This window comes from Melanerpes formicivorus, unplaced genomic scaffold, assembly GCF_026170545.1.
Source record: "Melanerpes formicivorus ecotype bairdi unplaced genomic scaffold, bMelFor1.0.p_v2 SCAF_19, whole genome shotgun sequence".
NCBI classification, from domain to species: domain Eukaryota; kingdom Metazoa; phylum Chordata; class Aves; order Piciformes; family Picidae; genus Melanerpes; species Melanerpes formicivorus.
This window is the reverse complement of record NW_027142371.1, coordinates 15961998-15979107: the sequence shown is the minus strand read 5'-3', so window position 1 is coordinate 15979107 and position 17110 is coordinate 15961998. Positions and strand designations below refer to the sequence as shown.

The window sequence follows — 17110 nt, the reverse complement described above, 5'->3', positions numbered from 1 at the left end:
AGTGAAGAAATAAATGGAACCAGGTGTTCAGGTAACAAAAACAGCCATGGAGACAAGTGGCAGGAGGAGGGGAGGCAGGGGGAGCAGGTACCTGTACATGGGGACGGTGACGGTGCGCTCGTAGTACTGCCAGGTGGAGTGCAGGTCTGTCCTGGACAGGTTGGTGGCATAGAACCTCCAGGCTGCCTGCAGAGCAACCAGACAGTGCTGCAGTCGCTGGTGTGGGAAGAGACCTCAGAGCTCTGAGCCCAGCCCTTCACCCAGCACTGCCAGGGCACCACCAAACCTCATCCCTCAGCACCGCAGCTTTGAGACCCCTCCGGGGCTGGGGACTCCAACACTGCCCTGGGCAGCCTGGGCCAGGCCTGGGCAACCCTTTGGGGAATGAAATTGTTCCTCATGGCCAACCTGAGCCTCCCACGATGCAACCTGAGGCCATTTCCTCTTGTCCTGTCACTTAGAATCATAGAATAAATAAGGTTGGAAAAGACCTCAGAGACCATCAAGTCTAACCTGGCACCCAACACCTCCTGACAACTAAACCATGGCTCCAAGTGCCACATCCAATCCCCTCTTGAACACCTCCAGGGATGGGGACTCCATCACCTCCCTGGGCAGCACATTCCAACAGCCAACCTGTCTTGCTGGGAAGAACTTCTTCCTCACCTCCAGCCTAAACCTCCCCTGGCATAGCTTGAGACTGTGTCCTCTTGTTCTGCTGCTGGGTGCCTGGGAGAAGAGACCAACCCCCCCCCCCCCCCCCCCCCGCCCCAGCTACAACCTCCCTTCAGGGAGCTGTAGAGAGCAAGAAGGTCTCCCCTGAGCCTCCTCTTCTCCAGGCTAAGCAACCCCAGCTCCCTCAGCCTCTCCTCACAGGGCTGTGCTCCAGACACTTTTATAGCAATATAAATGCTCTTTGGGAGTGGGGAAAAGAGGTTTGGTGCAAAGCAGCTGTCCTAAGGCATTTGCCTTGCTGGGCTGGGCTGATCTTCCTTCCTTTGCTCCCCCAGACTGCCCACCACACGTGCTGCTGCCCATGGCTGGGTTCCTGGCAGTTACTCCCAGACGAGGCCAGTCACCAGCTGGTGTCTCACATGTCACATAGAGCCCCACTTCTCACCTGCTTATCTCCTCCCCAACTTCTAAGAGAGTATTAAGTGCCCCAAACCAGGGTGCTCTGACTCTCACCTGAATCAGACCTGCTGCTGGGTTTCTCCTCTTCTCAAAGTGCTTTTGTCGGTGCTGCTCTTGAACCTTCAGAGCAAAGCCTGAACCCAAGATGCCCTGGGGAAGGGAAGGAGATTCTGCAATTAGCAAGGTGTCAGCTAAGCTTCCCTCCCAAAGGTTTGTTCTGGATCATTTCTAGCTCCAAACATGCAGGGGAAGGAAGGCTAAGCCTTCATCCCAGGCAGCCCCAGCAGATACCCTGCCATGAAGGTGCAAGCACTTTGCTGGTGCCCACTGGAATTGCTGCCAGCTGACAAGCCCCAAACCAACCACTTGGTGCTGGCATTCAGCCCATTATGCCCACCAGGGAAAATCAGATCCATGCCACAGTGAGAAGGGCTTTGAAAGGGACAGGAGTAACCTGCTGAAATGATATCATCACCCCACCACCCTGCACCATCACTTTGCAGGGCAAAAAGTGCTTTCACTCAAGAGACACTTGTGCAGAGCCAAACCTAGAGCTGCCCCCAGCCCATGCTCACTGCACCCCCCTCACTCCATGCCCATGAGCAGCTGTCTGAGCTGTGCATATTCAGAGATGCTTTCCCCCCTTCTTCCCCTTGTTCCTTTTGGCTCAACAGCCATGGAGCAGTGGCAGCTGGGAGGTCCCTGGGTGCATCACACTTCTAGATGCAGCTGTTGCTTTGCCACAAGCTCCATGGACTAGGGGCACAGCGCTCGAGCTCAGCCTCCCCCGCAGCTTCTGCTTACGGCAGGAAGGGCGAAGAAGGAGACTCCGATGAGGGTGAAGGTAGCTGCCAGCAAGCGCCCGTTCCAGGTCTGGGGGTACTTGTCCCCATAGCCAATGGTGGTGAGAGTGATCTGCAGGGAGGAGAGGGTCACACAGCTCTGGGTTAGACAGCCCTAGAACGACACCAGCGCAGCCAAGCATCTCATGACACTGCAGGTGGAAGATGGAGGAGCTCAGGGTCACCACATGTCCTGAGTTGGGCCACATCTGGAGTACCAGGACCAGATCTGGGCTCAACAGTTCAGGAGACAGAAAACTACTGGAGAGAGTCCAGTCCTGGGCAAGCTGCTGTGGGTGCCCTGCTGGAGCAGGGGCTTGGACTGGGTGAGCTCCAGAGGTCTCTTCCAACTCTCACCATGCTGGGATTCTGTGAACCATTTAAGGTGCAGTCTGATACCCAGGAGGACCCCAGCTGCTTAAGAGGGGAATCTGTAGGAAGCAGTGATGCTGTGACACCCAGGACAGCCCTGCCACCCTCCTTGCTCAACATGCTGAGTTCTCACACTAGGCAGGAGTTTTTTCCTGCCTGTAGCTGACACAGAGCTGCCAGCAGTTGCAGAGGCCTCCCCCAGGAGATGGGGTTGAGCCTTGGGCAGAGGAAGAGAACCAGCACAGTTCCTCCAAACTCCCTTCTGGTAGCTGAGGGAAGGAGGCAGGGCCATTTGCATGCATGAATATGTTTGTTCCTCATCCTCCCAGCAGTGCCCATCAGTCTCCCTTCCCATTTAAAAGCAGCATATTAGCTCAAGAGGATGAATTACAGCTGCTTCAGACAACCTGATTTAGAGATGTTTTTTCCTCCCTCAGTATTATTCCATGCACCAGGAAAGAGCTGGCAAGCTGCTGTGTGCCTTTGGGGGAAGGAGCCATGAGGTTTGTTGGAGGCAAAGAACCACCTGAACTCCAAACTGCAGGAAGGGGTAGATTTTCCCACTTCTTGGGCATCACTGCTGGGAAATGTTGGGTGTTCCCTGAGGCTTCTGAGAGGACTGGGAGAGGCTAGGATTCAAAGGCAAGGCAGGGAGAGATGGGCAGATGGGGCCATCCTCCTTTCTTTGGGACCATCCTCCTCCTCTCCTAGAGACTTCTGCTCAAGCATCCCTGGGACAAGTGGAAAGCTGTCCCCATTCCACAGTCCCCATGGACAAAGATGTGCTGGTGTGGCTTTGGAAACCTCAAGCATTCAGTTTAGAATAAAACCACTTTCACCCAAATGGAAGCACAATCCCAAAGCACAGTTTAATTGGACCCACTAAAAGCCCTATCAATTAGGATGCCACTGACAGAGTGGTTAGAAAATGCATCTATGTGGCTGCTCCTCCTGAAACCAAGTCAGAACAAGGCCCTCCCCACGATCGCTGCAAAGCTGCCTTACAAAGTTTTTGTCATTCAGACAAGGGCTGAATGCACCAAGACCAAACCAAGGGAGGAGCTTCTGAATGTGAATCTTGATTTCTTGTGCCCATCCCTTAACATCTGCCTGTGCTGAAGCCATGAGTTGGACACTGACAAAACCTATTTACCCTAATGAAGCTCGCATCTGACCCTGAGCTGCCCAGCAGCAAAACAACCCCGGTGCAGCTCCATGTCCCGAAACAAGGGGAAGATTCCTCTGTCAGGTTTGCACAGCCAGGAAAGCAGGAGGGGTAAAGCCAGAAATGGTTCTCCCCAGACTGAGCTCTGAGCTGTCCTTTTTCCCTCATTGTTTATTTTCTAGTTATGTCAAATTGGGCTTTCTTTTCATCCTTCTGTCATAACCAAGGGGCTTGAAAAGCTGTTTGCTGCTTTGCCTTTGTTGGAAGGGGAGCTGCTTGATCAGCCAGCTCCTCCCCAAAGCCTGTAACTGGGATTTGATCACATCTGGGATTTTCATTACGTGCTTTGTAATCAAGGAGCAGTGTCAGAGCAGGAGAACAATAATGCAAGGAGATTAGGATGTCATTAATTCTCTTTGTTAATAGGCTAATCCAATAATTCACATGCAGACACAGGCACGGAGCAGGACTGGAAGTACTGCCCTTGCCTCCTGTGTCAGCAGAGAGGTGAGAGGGGAGGCCTCTCAGCGCTCAGCCTCCTCCTGCTGCTTAGAGCCTATTAATTTTACAAAACTCACGCTGGTGCCTTGCCCAAGCTTCATTCGTCAATGACTACAAGCAGAAATCCTTCTCACAACGATGAGCAAAGCACCCTGTGAGCGCTGGCTCTTCATCTGACCTGCTCGCCTGTCGCGACAGAGCTAAATGCCCCCCCCCCCCCCCCCGGCTCTTGCAGCTCCGGGGAGCTCAAGGAACACAATCCCTTCCCATTCTCTGCTCCATTTAGCTCCTTGTGTTTTTGCTTTTTTGCTTCACTAAACAAGAAAAGCACCAGGAGCTAAATGGAGCAGCCTGAAACCTTTTAATAGAAGTGTTAACTAAGCACTCCAAGTCGATTCCCTGCCTCAGTGATAGGAGAGGAGGGGTAATGGACCTCTAATAACCAGCAGCTGCTCCGCAAGAATCACTTACCAGACCCCACCAGAGTGCATCTGCATATGTATCGAAGTGCTCATTCTCTCCTTTCTCCGCCAAGTACACCAGGAAGGAGGCCAGGATGAGGCACAGGAAGCCAATGTACCAGGCGGTGATCAGCTCCTGCAAGAGCACGAAGGGAGAGCAGAGAATGATTGCAGTCCTGGGTGCACAGCTCTGAAAGCTGAGCTGCTTGTGGCTGGCTCTCAGCTTCCGCTGCCTTTGGTTTAGGGACTTGGGTTGGAGAGCAGCAGTGGCGCTTTCTGGGGTGGGATCCCGTACTGGTGGTGGCCTTGCCAGGCATCCCCCATCCTGAAGACTCCATCATCTGCATACATACAGCAAGCGGAGAAGAAAAAGGACTGCTAATAGCTCCAGCACTTCAAGGTGTGGAACTGAGACTATTAAGGAAAAAACAGTAGCATTGCCCAGAGGATTCCTGGGTGTGGGCTCTAGGGACAACAGCCCCAGCAGAACAATGCTGCCTGCAGGGGGCTGCTGCTCGCAGGATGTGCTTCAGGAACGAGGCCTCTTGGGAGTGTGCACCCAGACAAAGAGCCTGCAGCAGTTCCCCTCTTCATGCGGCTGCTGGTTAACTGCTGCCTCTTTGAAATGAGCTGTGTCAGGTGGTTTCTGTGTTTGAGATGTTCCCTGAAAACATCTAAACATCTCCCTCCTCTTCTCTGCTGGTTGGAAAGCTCCATCAGACCTCGTCTGACTTGATGCTGCTCCCTGTGGTACCTGCAGTGGCTTTCTAGTCTCCCCAGAGCTGGGAGATGTTTGGGGTGAAGAACTGAACCAAAGCAGCATCTCTGCTTGAGGAGAGGAACCATGAAGAGCAACTCAGTATCCTTCACCAAGGCCTTGCTTACCTTACTGTGTGCATAGACCACAGAGCCCAGGAGCTTCCAGGTGCCTCCCCGCCGGTCCATGCGGATCATGCGCAGGATCTGCAGGAACCTCAAACTCCTGAGGGCTGAGGTGGCAAAGACGTTCCCCTGGGATCCTGCTGCCAGCACGGCGATGGAGGCGATCAGTACCATGATGTCTGCAGCAACAAAGGGCAGAGAAAGCTGAAGAAATGCTGCTGAGCCACTGCCACAGGGCATGCCACTGCCTACTGCCCCGAGAGCGGAAGGCTGGGCAGTGGAAGTGGTCTTGTGTCAGTTGTACCTTGTGCTGGAAGGTCAGAGCAGTTATCTAAACCTGGGTGAAAGTGGTTTGCTCCCTGTACTGGGCACTGGGGACTGCAGAGCTTAGAGGAACATCCCAGCTTCCTTCTCAGCATTCATCCTTCCCATAGAAACTGTGTCAAATGCTGCAGAGCCTGAATTCTGACCTGATTCAGCCTTCACACTGCTCAAAATGGATTAAACCCTTGCCAAATGCTTGTCCTTCCTCAGCCAGCCACAGCTGCCTGCCACACAGAGCTGTGAGCTCCTCACCTAAACTAGGAATGGAAACCCAGATGTCCACCACAACAACCCTGGAGAGCTTGTGGGCAAGGCAAGGCCAAGAACAGGAAGTTTTGTCTATGCCAGGGTGAAGATCCTGAAAACCTGCCCCTTGCCTGCTTCTCTGTGCCATAGCAAGGGCTCCATAGGGCCTCTCTGCCCACCCCTCAGCCCAGTAAAAAGAGCTGCTGTGCACAGATGGCCCTGTTCATAACAAGCTGATGAGCACTTCCCAAACAAGAATTAATTAAGTCTCAGAACTCCCTTGTGAGGCAGCTCAGGGAAAGCAAGTGAGGCACTGAGACTGTCAGTGACTTGTGAGACTTCTGGTGTTGAGGCTGGGCACAGGATGGCAGCTCCTGCACTCAGTTCCTCCCAGCTAAACCTCTGTTCTGTGGCTCTGGGCAGCTGCCTGCGGTGCCTAGAGCATTCCTGGCCATGGGATGGATCCCAGGGCTGCAGACAAGGAGGACCTCATGCAGAATAACAGAAAACATGTTCATGGATGAGGCCTTTTGCTTTTGTGTTCTTTTCCTTCTCAAGGAATCAGATAAGGATCAGCCCCCAAAATGCATGGAGGGATCCAGAACACTGTGCAAGAGTTTGCAGTAGGATTCTTTGTTTGGACACCCAGGAGGTTCCATCTGAACAGGAGAAGAAACTTCCTTCCTGTGAGGGTGCAGAGCCCTGGAGCAGGGCAGAGAGGTTGTGGAGTCTCCTTCTCTGGAGAGCTTCCAACCCCCCCTGGCCATTGAGCTCCTGGGCAAGCTGCTGTGGGGGTACCAGAGCACATGCAGGAGCCCCTCCCACCCCCCGGGCTGTGGCCCTGGCAGCATGCAGGAGGCAGCTCTCACCGATGACACAGAAGGGCTTGCGAGCAAACTTCAGCCTCCCCCTCCAGCCCCGGTAGCGACAGCAGCAGCCAGCAGCCCAGATCCTCACGAAGTATTCCACCCCAAACACAACGATGGTGACGATTTCCTGGGAGGGAGACAATGCTGTTAGTCAGGAAGGACTCACTTGTGGTCCCAGCCACCCCCTCCTCACCAGTGACAGCTGAAACCTCAGTTCAACACCCCCAGCCTCGGAATCCTGTGTATTTCACTTTCTAAGCCTCACTGCTGGCAGCTCAGCACTGCTGGCAGCTCAGCACTTACCAGGATGTAGAGGGCCCCTTCTGAGCTGTTCTGGTACTCATCAATAGTTGAGAAGACAGACAGGACCAGGCAGGAGAACACTAGGAGAAAACTGTAGCACAAAGAGAAGAGGAAGAGAGAGAAACCATCAGCCCTCAGAGCAGGAGCTGCTCACCCCCCCAGAGCAGCCCAGAGGACAGCTGGGGCCACGCTTCCCCAGGACTCGCTGTGCTGCTGCTGCACCACCAGGTCTCCTGCACCACCAGGTCTCCTGCTTTACTGGCTGGGAGGTTGTGTGTGATGGACCCACTGGAGTGCCCTCAGTTTGGCCAGGGCCAGGCCAGCTTCCTTCCCATCTGGCAGCTCTGCTCACACCCCTGAGGTGGTTTCCCCAAGGAGCTCCTGCTGCAGAGTGCTTCCAGCCAGCAACAGGGAGCAGAGAAATTCATTACTGTGACAGCAGCAGACCACAGAGCAGGCTGAGCACAGACCCAGGGAACACTCCAGGGGTGCTCTGCTGAGGTACCTGCTCACACAGCAGTGACACTGCTTCTCCATCCCTCCCAGGGTAGGACATTTTTGGGTGGATTTAATGTTAGGCAGAGACTCAAAATTAACTCCTTCCTGCCTGGAAACCGTTGGAGTCAGTGAGCTTAAAGGGTCTTTTTCCAGCCAAAATGATTCTAGGAAAGGCTGGTGACTTTCAGGCTGGTTTGCTTTCTGTGGCCAGACACAGGACACAGCAGGGGTTTGACTCAGCCCAAGGGACCATAAAATGCTTTGGGCTGATAGGGACAATCAAAGATCATCTAATCCAACACCCCCTGCAGTCAGCAGGAACAGCTGCAAGGTTGCTCAGAGCCCCAAACAACCTGAGCTGCACTGGTGCCAGCCATGGGGCAGCTCCCACCTCTCTGGGCAGCCTGGGCCAGGCTCTCACCACCCTCAGGGTCAAACATTTCTTCCTTCTCTCCAGCCTGAGTCTCCCTCTTTGAGTTCAAACCATCTCTCCTTGACCTGTCACAACATGCCCTGCTCAAAAATCTGTCCCCAGCTTTCTCATCAGCCCCTTTAAGTACTGAAAGGCCACAAGAAGGTCTCTCTAGAGCCCTCTCTTCTCCAGGCTGAGTAACCCCAACTCATCCTGGGGACAGGAGGTCATCTTGGTGCTGGAGGGACACTGCAGACCCCATCCTGCCAGGGGCTCAGGGGGGACCCAAGCTTTGATAGCAGCTCCATCTCTTTCACAGAGTCAAAGACCTCTTCTACAATTCATCACCAGTCTCACTGACATCTGCTCCCATGTCTCAAAAGCAGCTCAGAAATGTCACATCACAGCCTGTCCCCATCAAAACTGCTCCCTCTGCACATTCCACGGTTGCTGGATGTACCAATGCAAGTCAAAAGGCACAGAATGAGTGGCAGGAGCCTGCCTCTCCTCTGACATTCAGCTGCTGAAGTGTCCTGGCACCTGCTCACGGGAGGGGAAGGTTTCCACCAGCCCACGATGGGCACTGCTTGCTCAAGCACAAGGAGGGAAATTAATTTGCTAAGCACCAGTTTGCTGGTGCAGCAAAGTAGGGCAGTGCAGGAGAAACCAAGAGCTGCATTCTGCACAAGGATTAAATAATTCATCTGTCTGGCTCTGTCTCACATTCCTACCAACTGTGGTTTGAATGTTGATAAGGAATGGTTCAGCTGGCAGGGGCTGATCCATTCTGTTCTGTAAGGCAGAGGAGCTTCACATCACCAGGTGCTGCCTGTGGCTCTGCAGCGCCCATTGCTGTCAGGGTCAGAAGAGAAACCAGGGGCATCTGCAACACTGCTTCCAACCACAGGCTGAAATGTCCCTGTCTGCTGCAGGGGAGGGACCTCCTGAGCCATCTCAGTGAGGGCTGAGCTTTGCCAGCATGAGATGGATTCAGATAAGGAGAATTGTCCTCATCTCTCACTGCAAAGCATAGAATCAAGCATGGTGTGGGTTGGAAGGTGCCTTCGAGATCACCCAGCTCCAACCCCCTGCCAGGGGCAGGGACACCTCCCACCACCCAGCCACCCCCAGCCTGGCCTTGAACACCTCCAGGAAGGAGACATGCACCACCTTCCTGGGCAGCCTGTGCCAGTGTCTCACCATCCTCCTCAATTTCCTCTTCTCACACCACAGACTTGCACAGCCTAAAGAGAGCACAAAAATGTCCCTTGCAGTCCCACTCATGATGTCCCTCAATGCCTTCCCTGGCTTTCACCTGAAACATTTTGCTTCTCCTCAGACTGCTCTGTCACCACCCTTGCCATAAAGAAGTCTACCATGACCTGCCTCACAGCCACATGGACTCCATCCACTCCTACATCCTCCAAGCTGCCTGGGCCAGGCTCTGAGAGCTGGAAGGAAGAAGCTGCAACTGGGGCAGGCAGCCCTGCTCCTGGAGTGGCCCAGATTTTGCTAGAGGCTCTGTCAGGGTGAGAAACAAAGGAACAATCAATGAAAGAAAACAAAAGAAGAAAATTGAAAGGGATGAAGGGACAAATAAAATCCTGCATTTCCTGGTGAAGGAAATAGAGTGAGGAACCATACCAGCAAAACACCTGAGCTGGTGCTGGAGGCAAAGTGCCACTTCCAAGGCAGACTCACACACCGTGCCTGCTCGGATAGCCAACTCTGATGGACCCAGAACGAAGCCAGGGTCAGATGATGAGCCCTGGGCAGGGACAGATACTGCAAGGAAGAGGATTCCTGCACATGAGAGGTACTGGTGGGCAGAAAAAAGGACAAGAATTTACTTTATCACTTTGCATCCAGCCCAGGGAGGTGCAGGAGTCACTGTCCCTGGAGATGTGCAAATGTGGCACTTCAGGACGTGGCTTGGTGGCCACGGAGGTGTTGGGTTGGGGTTTGATATCAAGGGGCTTTTCCAACCTTAATGGTTCTCTGATTCCTACCTCTGGGAGGCTGCAAAGGGAGCTGAAGAGAGACTCTTTCTGCATGGAAACTGACTTCAAGGGATTGGGGTCAGCATGGCTCTTGGGAGGCTGTGGAGGAGCTGCAGAGCCTTTATGGGTAGTGCAGTGGAAGGAGCACTGGAGATGGGCTGTCCCCTGAGCTCCCACAGAGGCAGGGCAGGGGGAGCAGCAAGGCTGCCTGCTTTAGTTTCACCTAAGCCACCCAGACAGCACAGGAAAGGCTTCCTGAAAATAGTTGATAGCCAGGGAAGGGAAACAGGGCAATAAATAGCAGAGAGGTTGGGATGAATCTAGTTTTTAAAGCTACATATCTAATCACAGCCAATTACCTCCCAGCCTGACTCTGGCTAATGTTAATGAGCAACAAGGAAACATTAATTACATCCCACCTAATGATTTGTACATTAAAGATGCCGGTTCTGCTTGGAGCTTTGGAGAAGACAACATCCTACTCCTGAGCAGGCAGGAGCTGGGTTCCACATGATCATGGCTGGAGCTGGCACCAGCCTGCCCCAGACCCAAATTGGGATGCAAAGGGCAGAGTGTGGTTTTGGACTTGTCTTCCCCACGGAGTGAAGCTGACTTCAGCCTCTAGGAGCCACTAAAGGAGGACAGCTCATGTCACTGCATCTTCTCAGCCAGCACCCATTCCTACAGGCTCCCAGCACCTCCGGCTGCTCCAGCATCCCTCATGCCTCTTGCTTAGGCCTCCCAGCTTAGCCCAGACTCAGCAGTGCAAATCTGATGGCTGCTAATGCTACTAAACCCAAAGTCTGGCTTTACATCCAAAGGGTTTGTTGGCTCAACACAGCCCTGCAAGCTTCTTATTACCACTTCTGAATCCCAGCACAAACTCTGCACATCCCAGCTCCACAGCCACTGTGCAACAACACAAGAGATGACTGCACTCCCTCTTGGGAAAAAAGAGCACTCCAAATTACTTGAAATAAGGGAAAATTCTCCTTTCCTTTTCTTTTCTCCCCCCCATGGAGAGCACGTGATGGAATCACCCTCATGCTTTTCAGGTTAAGCATCTCCAGGCCAAGGAAGAGGCCCTCAGCACCAGGCAGGAGACCCCAGCTCATAGGCAGCCTCTGTGCCAGCCCTCCTTGGCTTTCCCTGGGAATGGGAGAAGGAATTCATGGTTTAATGAGAGCAAAACTGGAAACCAAGGAGTATGTAACTAGAGGCATTTGAGAGCTGCACAATAGGAAACAAGAGGCCTTGAGCAACCTGGGCTGGTGGGAGGCGTCCCTGCCCATGGGTTGGAACTGGATGGTCTTGAAGGTCTCTTCCAACCCAACCCATTCTGTGAATCTCTAAACCTGACTGTAAATTAAAGGCCATGAAAATGCAGCCATGGCAATAAACCAAGGTGAAGGAACACCCCCAGCAAAGGCACAGACTGTCAAACACCTTTGCACACTCTGGGGGCCTCATCACCCACATGGGAGCATTTGCAGCTTAACTGAACTTGCAATGGATCAGAAGGAAAGCTCTGATAATTGCCATGGCTTTTCCAGGGGTGAGGACATTGCTGTCTTGCACCTACCCTCAGCCAGGAGCATCTATCATCTGTATCTATGCAAGGCCATCCTGCTGGGATTTGCAGCCCAGCTATTCATTTGCAAGGCTAAAGAGGAGACTAAATGCCTCAAGTCCAGGTTTCCACATCCCTCAGCCAAAAATTATCTCCCAAGGCAACTTCTGTCACCAGCAGAGCTGAGAATAGAAGCAAGGGAGTCCTGCCTTTTGATCCTGTGCCTTAAAAAATGTTCTCCTTCCCAAAAATAGCTCCTGGTGGTGCCTCCTTCCCTGCAGGTGCAGCCATGCCCTGTCCTCTCACCCAAGATCTTGCTCCTCAGAGGAGCCTGGAGGCTCTCAGGCACTCCTGTGGGCCAAAAGCATGAAGGGTAACACAGAGGCTGGCTCCAAGACAGGGATCCCCATGGCTTATAAACTTGAAAATCAGTCTCCAGTGAAGGCCTCTCTGGGACAACACTAAGAGCTCCTCAGTGCACTGAGATGATGGCTGAGCCACCCTGCTCATACAGAGCCATCCAGTGCTGGAGCATCTCCAGAGGACCAAAGCAGCATCCTGGGAGAGGCTGTGGCACAGGCAGCAAGGCTGCATTCAGTGGTGCTCTGGGGTTAATCAGGCTGCAGAGGTGGTCTTAGAGATCTTAAGCTATGTTACAGGGGCAGTAGTGGGATGGGAAGTCCAACCCTTAACCCAGCACTGCCAGGGCACCACTAAGCCATGTCCCTTTGCACCACATCTCCACAACCCCTCCAGGGATGGGGACTTCACCCCTGCCCTGGGCAGCCCAGCCCAGGCCTTCCCAACCCTTTTTGGGATGAAATTGTTCCTCCTGGCCAACCTAAACCTCCCCTGGTGCAACCTAAGTTAACTCCAAATAAAATCCTTATTAATAATAATCACCACACAGAGCCCTAAGCTCAGATGTTCCTCTTTGTCCTCCTCCACCATGAATCACTGGGAAGTGCTTGTCTGTGTATTCTCCTTGCTCTGTGCACACAGCCTCGGAGGAGCCAGATGTCTGGAGGAAAACCCAAAGCATTCATCAAGCCCCTGCACCTGCAGGAGCCTGTCCCTCTGTCTCTCTGCTGTGGTTCAGTGCTGCCGGGCTGAGGTTTTGTCCTAAAAACTTGGTGAGGGAGGAACAGCTTCAGGCAGCTGCAGGAGCAGTTCATGGGAGAGCATCCTCAAACCACAGTGCAATTATGGTGCATTGGGAGGTAAATGAAGAGTATAAAATATTGGACATTCAAGCAATTTGGAAAGTGCCTGCACAGGCATTTCCTCAGAGCACGTTCATTGATTTCAGGGGAGGGGAAGTTGCTGTCTCATGCAATACCCAATTTACTCAGATTGAAATCTGAGCTGCTGCCTCTGTTTCATCCCTCAGGGTATTCCCCCAGCAGAGCCTCTGCTTCCTCCCTACCCCTGAGAAATCACCTCTCTTGAGTACAGGAAGACAAACCTTCATCCAACCTTTGTCTGTATCAAAAGGCCTTCCTAAGGGCAAAGCCCTGCTTTCCTGGAGCCCCTCAAGAAACAGAGGTGACTTGAAGCAGCCCAGGGTTTTGCTGCGTGGTTGCAGCAATCAGGGATAAAAAGAAATCATCCTCTTGCTGGGTCTAACTCAGTGTGGAGAAGGGAAGGGCCCAGGGAGACCTTCTGGTGCTCTTCCAGTGCTTAAAGAGCCAAATGAGAAATCTGGGGAGAGGCTTTTGAGCAGGGCCTGCTGTGACAGGTCAAGGAGAGATGGTTTGAACTGAGAGAGAGAGATTCAGAGTGGAGAGAAGGGAGAAATGTTTGACACTGAGGGTGGGGAGAGCCTGGCCCAGGCTGCCCAGAGAGCTGGGAGCTGCCCATGCCAGGATGTTTGGGAGCCAGAGCAACCTGCTCCAGCTGCAGATGTCCCTGCTGACTGCAGGGGGGTGGACTGATGACCTTCAATGGTCCCTTCCAACCCATCCCATGATTCTATGCTGGACCTGGCCAAGGCACTTGACCTGACTTAACTGAGCTCTAAAACTGGGTTAAAAGCAAGATGTCCCTGTGAAATGTAAAGCTGCATCTCATCTAAACATTCCTCCAGGGGATGGGATATACAAAAATAGGCTCTGGTCTAATTGCAGCTAGGGAGATGGTCTCAAAAAGCACAGGGCTGGCTGCTGCTGCAGACAGGAATAGCTGCTGGTTTCTCAAAGGTCTGTCCCAGAGGCTGCAATTCAACCAGAGCCCAAAGACTCCTGCCCATGAAGGACAAGATCCCTCTCAGCATCTTTAGCTTTGCTTCCACACCTCTGCCTTGCACTAGTCTTACAGCACCAAGAATCACAGCACCTCTGATCCTCACGGAGAGCATCTGCAGGGACACGGAGGCTTGGCAGCCCTCAGCAGTCACATGAACCACAGCAGGCAGCTAAATGGCTCAAAATCCCTCTGCTGACTTGGAGAAACATTAAAAACCTCTCACTTTGCCCATGCCTCAAACACTTTGCGCCTCTGTAAAAGCAGGACCCAGGGCTTTCTCCCAGGTAACAGCAAAGGGCAGCCAAGATTCCATAGAATGGGTTGGGCTGGAAGGACCTTGAAGCTCATCCAGCTCCAACCCCCTGCCGTGGGCAGGGACACCTCCCACCAGCCCAGCCTGCTCAAAGCCACCAGCCTGGCCTTCAACCCTTCCATGGGATGAGGCAATCACAACTTCTCTGGGCAACCCAGTCCAGTGTCTCACCACCCTCACAGTGAAGAACTTCTTCCTGATGTCCAATCTAAACCTTCCCTGCTCTACTTTCAAACCTCTGCTCCTTGCCCTATCACTACAGGGCCAATACTGAAGGCATGTCGTTGCCCCAGCCACTTCCCAGGGTCCAACCTCAGCTTCATACCTCAATAATGAGAAGGCAAGAATGTGGTTTACACCAATGAGGCTGAAGGGTAGCCCACAAGCACTACCCAGAAGCACTGCTAATTTCATTCGCCCATCAGTTTAATTAACTGAGTCTTGGGGAAAAGAAATAAGTATTTGCAAACCACCCATCTAATATGGCTCAGAGTTGGTAATTTTACCATCTGTTTAATTTTACTTCTCTTGTCCCAGCTAGTGATTAGGAAGGAACTCAGAGCCAAGAAGCAGGAGAGCTGATTCACAGCCTTCTGATTTTAGTCCCTAGAAGATGATGACCACCACCCCCCCAGCCCCCCCCACTACCACCTCCCTGGTTGAAACAAAGCGTCCCCAGAGGAATAGTGAGAGTGCTGCAGTCAGCAGGAGCACACTCTCTCTCTGCAGCTCTTCTCCACAACACAGCACATCAGGAATAACCCCAAAAGCCAAGGGGGCTGCACTGCCACAAGAGAGGGGGAAGCTCAGCAAGGTCCAAACCCTGCTGTGCCTGAGGGACACTCGAGCTTGGCACTCACAGAGCCACATGACTAGGTCCAACAAGCAACAGCAGCTTTGTAACTGTGCACCCACATCAACAGGACAGCCTGCCCCTCCCTGGCAAAGGGGGCAGAATATGGCCCCAATGCTTTCCATGGCTGTGGAGCTGCTCCTGCTGGGGAGGCAGCCCTTGGCCATGTGGACAGGCAGGCCCAGAGGAGCTGGTGGGGGTGAAGGGATACAAACCAAAGACAGATGCACAGAGAGCTGAGGCTTGAGCAGGCAGTGCTCTCTAGCCCTAAAAAACTGCTGAAGCAGGAAGGGGTGCTGCAGGCAGGGGTGCTGCAGGCAGGGGTACGCACCACAGCAGCTGCCAGCCCAGCTCTGCTTCACTTCACTGAGATAACTAAGAGGTGGTCTTTAAGGTCCCCTCCAACCCAGCCCATTCCATGATCCTATGATAACTATTTTGGGTCTTCTAGGAGCTGCAACTCTGAATTTGAAGTCTTTTTCCAGCCTCTCCTCTCTGGCTTTTCTGAGCTCTAGACAGATTTGCCATGCTGCTCTGCAGGAGCATCCATCCTCCTGCCACCACCCACACCCAAAGCATCTACAGCAGAGCACAGCCAGCTCCTGACTGGTCCTGCTGGGAGCAGGGCAGCCCCATCTGCTCAGCACCAAGTCCCCAGGGCACAGCTCACCTTGCACCTGATCAATTAATCCCCAGTGCCAACAGGCAATTCCATCACCTGAGTATCTCTTGCTTCCTCCATGCAGCACATGGGTGGCAGATCAGGGGAGCATGGCTCAGCTCCTGGCACTGAGGGTTTGTTGCACTCCGGGTTGAGGGGTGAGAGCCAGCATGTGCTTTTTGGCTCATTGCCTCATCCATAGGTCCCCCAAAACCTCCATCAGTGGCAGAGTGGAGCAATGATCCATGTCCCCTCCAGTCCCTGCAGTGCAGCAGCTCACAGGGCCACACAACTTCTTCATTTGGTTGAAGGCCACCCTGCCCAGCTGCCTCCCAAGCCCTGCCCTGGCTCCTGCTGCTGCTCTCAGCCACCAAGCAGCCTCAGCACCACTTGGGTGCACGAATGAACCTCCCCAGCTGTCACAGAATCACAGCACAGTGGTCACTGGAAGGGACCTGTGGAGATCCAGTCCAAGCCTCACAGGTTCATCTAGATCAGGCTGCACAGGAACAGGTCTCCAGAGAAGGAGGCTCCACAGCCTCTCTGGGCAGCCTGCTCCAGGGCTCTGCATCCTCACAACAAAGACTTTTCCCCCTGTTCTGATGGAACCTTGTGGGTCCCAGACAGTGCTCATTGCCCCTTGTGCTAGGCACCACCAGCCCCAGCCTCTCAACCTCCCTTCAGATATTTACATGCATTGAGAAGATCCTTATCAGCTTGTCCCTGAAGCAATGAGGCTCCTGATGTGCTGCCTGGCTGCCTCGGGGGCTCTGCCCCCTGCTTGGACCCGTTGCCCCAATTTCATCACATTTACCATGGAATGAAGAGCCAGAGACAGGCAGCAATGAGAATACTGCCCTGCTTTTGCTCCTTGGAGGGAGCTGACATGCGAGCACACATCAGCCAGCCTGGGAGAACCAGCAGCTCCCAGCAACCAGCTCCCCCAGATCAACGCCACCCAGCAAGAGAGAGGTTTGTTCCCTCTCCTTATTTCCCTGTGCCAGTAAACACAACAATAAATAGCAAGCTGCAAGAGGCAGATGATTGTGTGGTGAAAGGTGGAAAACATCTAAAAATGATTTAGAGCAGTGAGGAGAATAGGAAGAGAGGGCTGCAGCTCATCTTCTAGGAGGAGGAGGAGGAGCTGCTTGGCTGGTGAGAGGCAGCAGAGGCAGGGAAGGGTTTCCTGCCTGCTCTGCAGCTCCTTGCTCTGGGTGATGCTCAGGTCCTCATTGCAAGGGTCCTGACGTGGGACCACACCAGCTCCAGCGATGGGATGGGAGCAAGGCCAGCTCCAGAGGGGCTGGATCCAGCATCTTGTAGAGCTGCACAGTAGCAGGGACCCAGGGCAGGGTCCAAGCTGAGGAGAGATTATCTGGCTGCCATTTCAACACGCTGGTAAATCACAGTGATGGAAGCCATATGCTCTGCTGGGAAGCATCCATCTCGTTGCCAGGGAA

General features: G+C 53.3%; 1 protein-coding gene across 11 annotated transcripts in view; it reads right to left on the bottom strand.

Annotated features, from left to right (window-relative positions):
- Positions 1-17110, bottom strand: part of KCNQ2 (potassium voltage-gated channel subfamily Q member 2) — a 72874-nt gene that overhangs the window by 41765 nt on the left and 13999 nt on the right. For all 11 annotated transcript variants that reach the window (XR_010988782.1, XM_068150365.1, XM_068150358.1 and 8 more), the window contains exons 2-8: positions 7100-7190; positions 6797-6923; positions 5361-5536; positions 4486-4611; positions 1939-2049; positions 1189-1284; positions 92-186 (exon numbers count right to left, since the gene is read on the bottom strand). Coding sequence is in view for 10 of the 11 variants with exons in the window: in XM_068150365.1 (XP_068006466.1) it covers positions 92-186; positions 1189-1284; positions 1939-2049; positions 4486-4611; positions 5361-5536; positions 6797-6923; positions 7100-7190 (822 nt within the window). In the remaining variant the exon portion in view is untranslated. The remainder of the gene's footprint in view (positions 1-91; positions 187-1188; positions 1285-1938; positions 2050-4485; positions 4612-5360; positions 5537-6796; positions 6924-7099; positions 7191-17110) is intronic.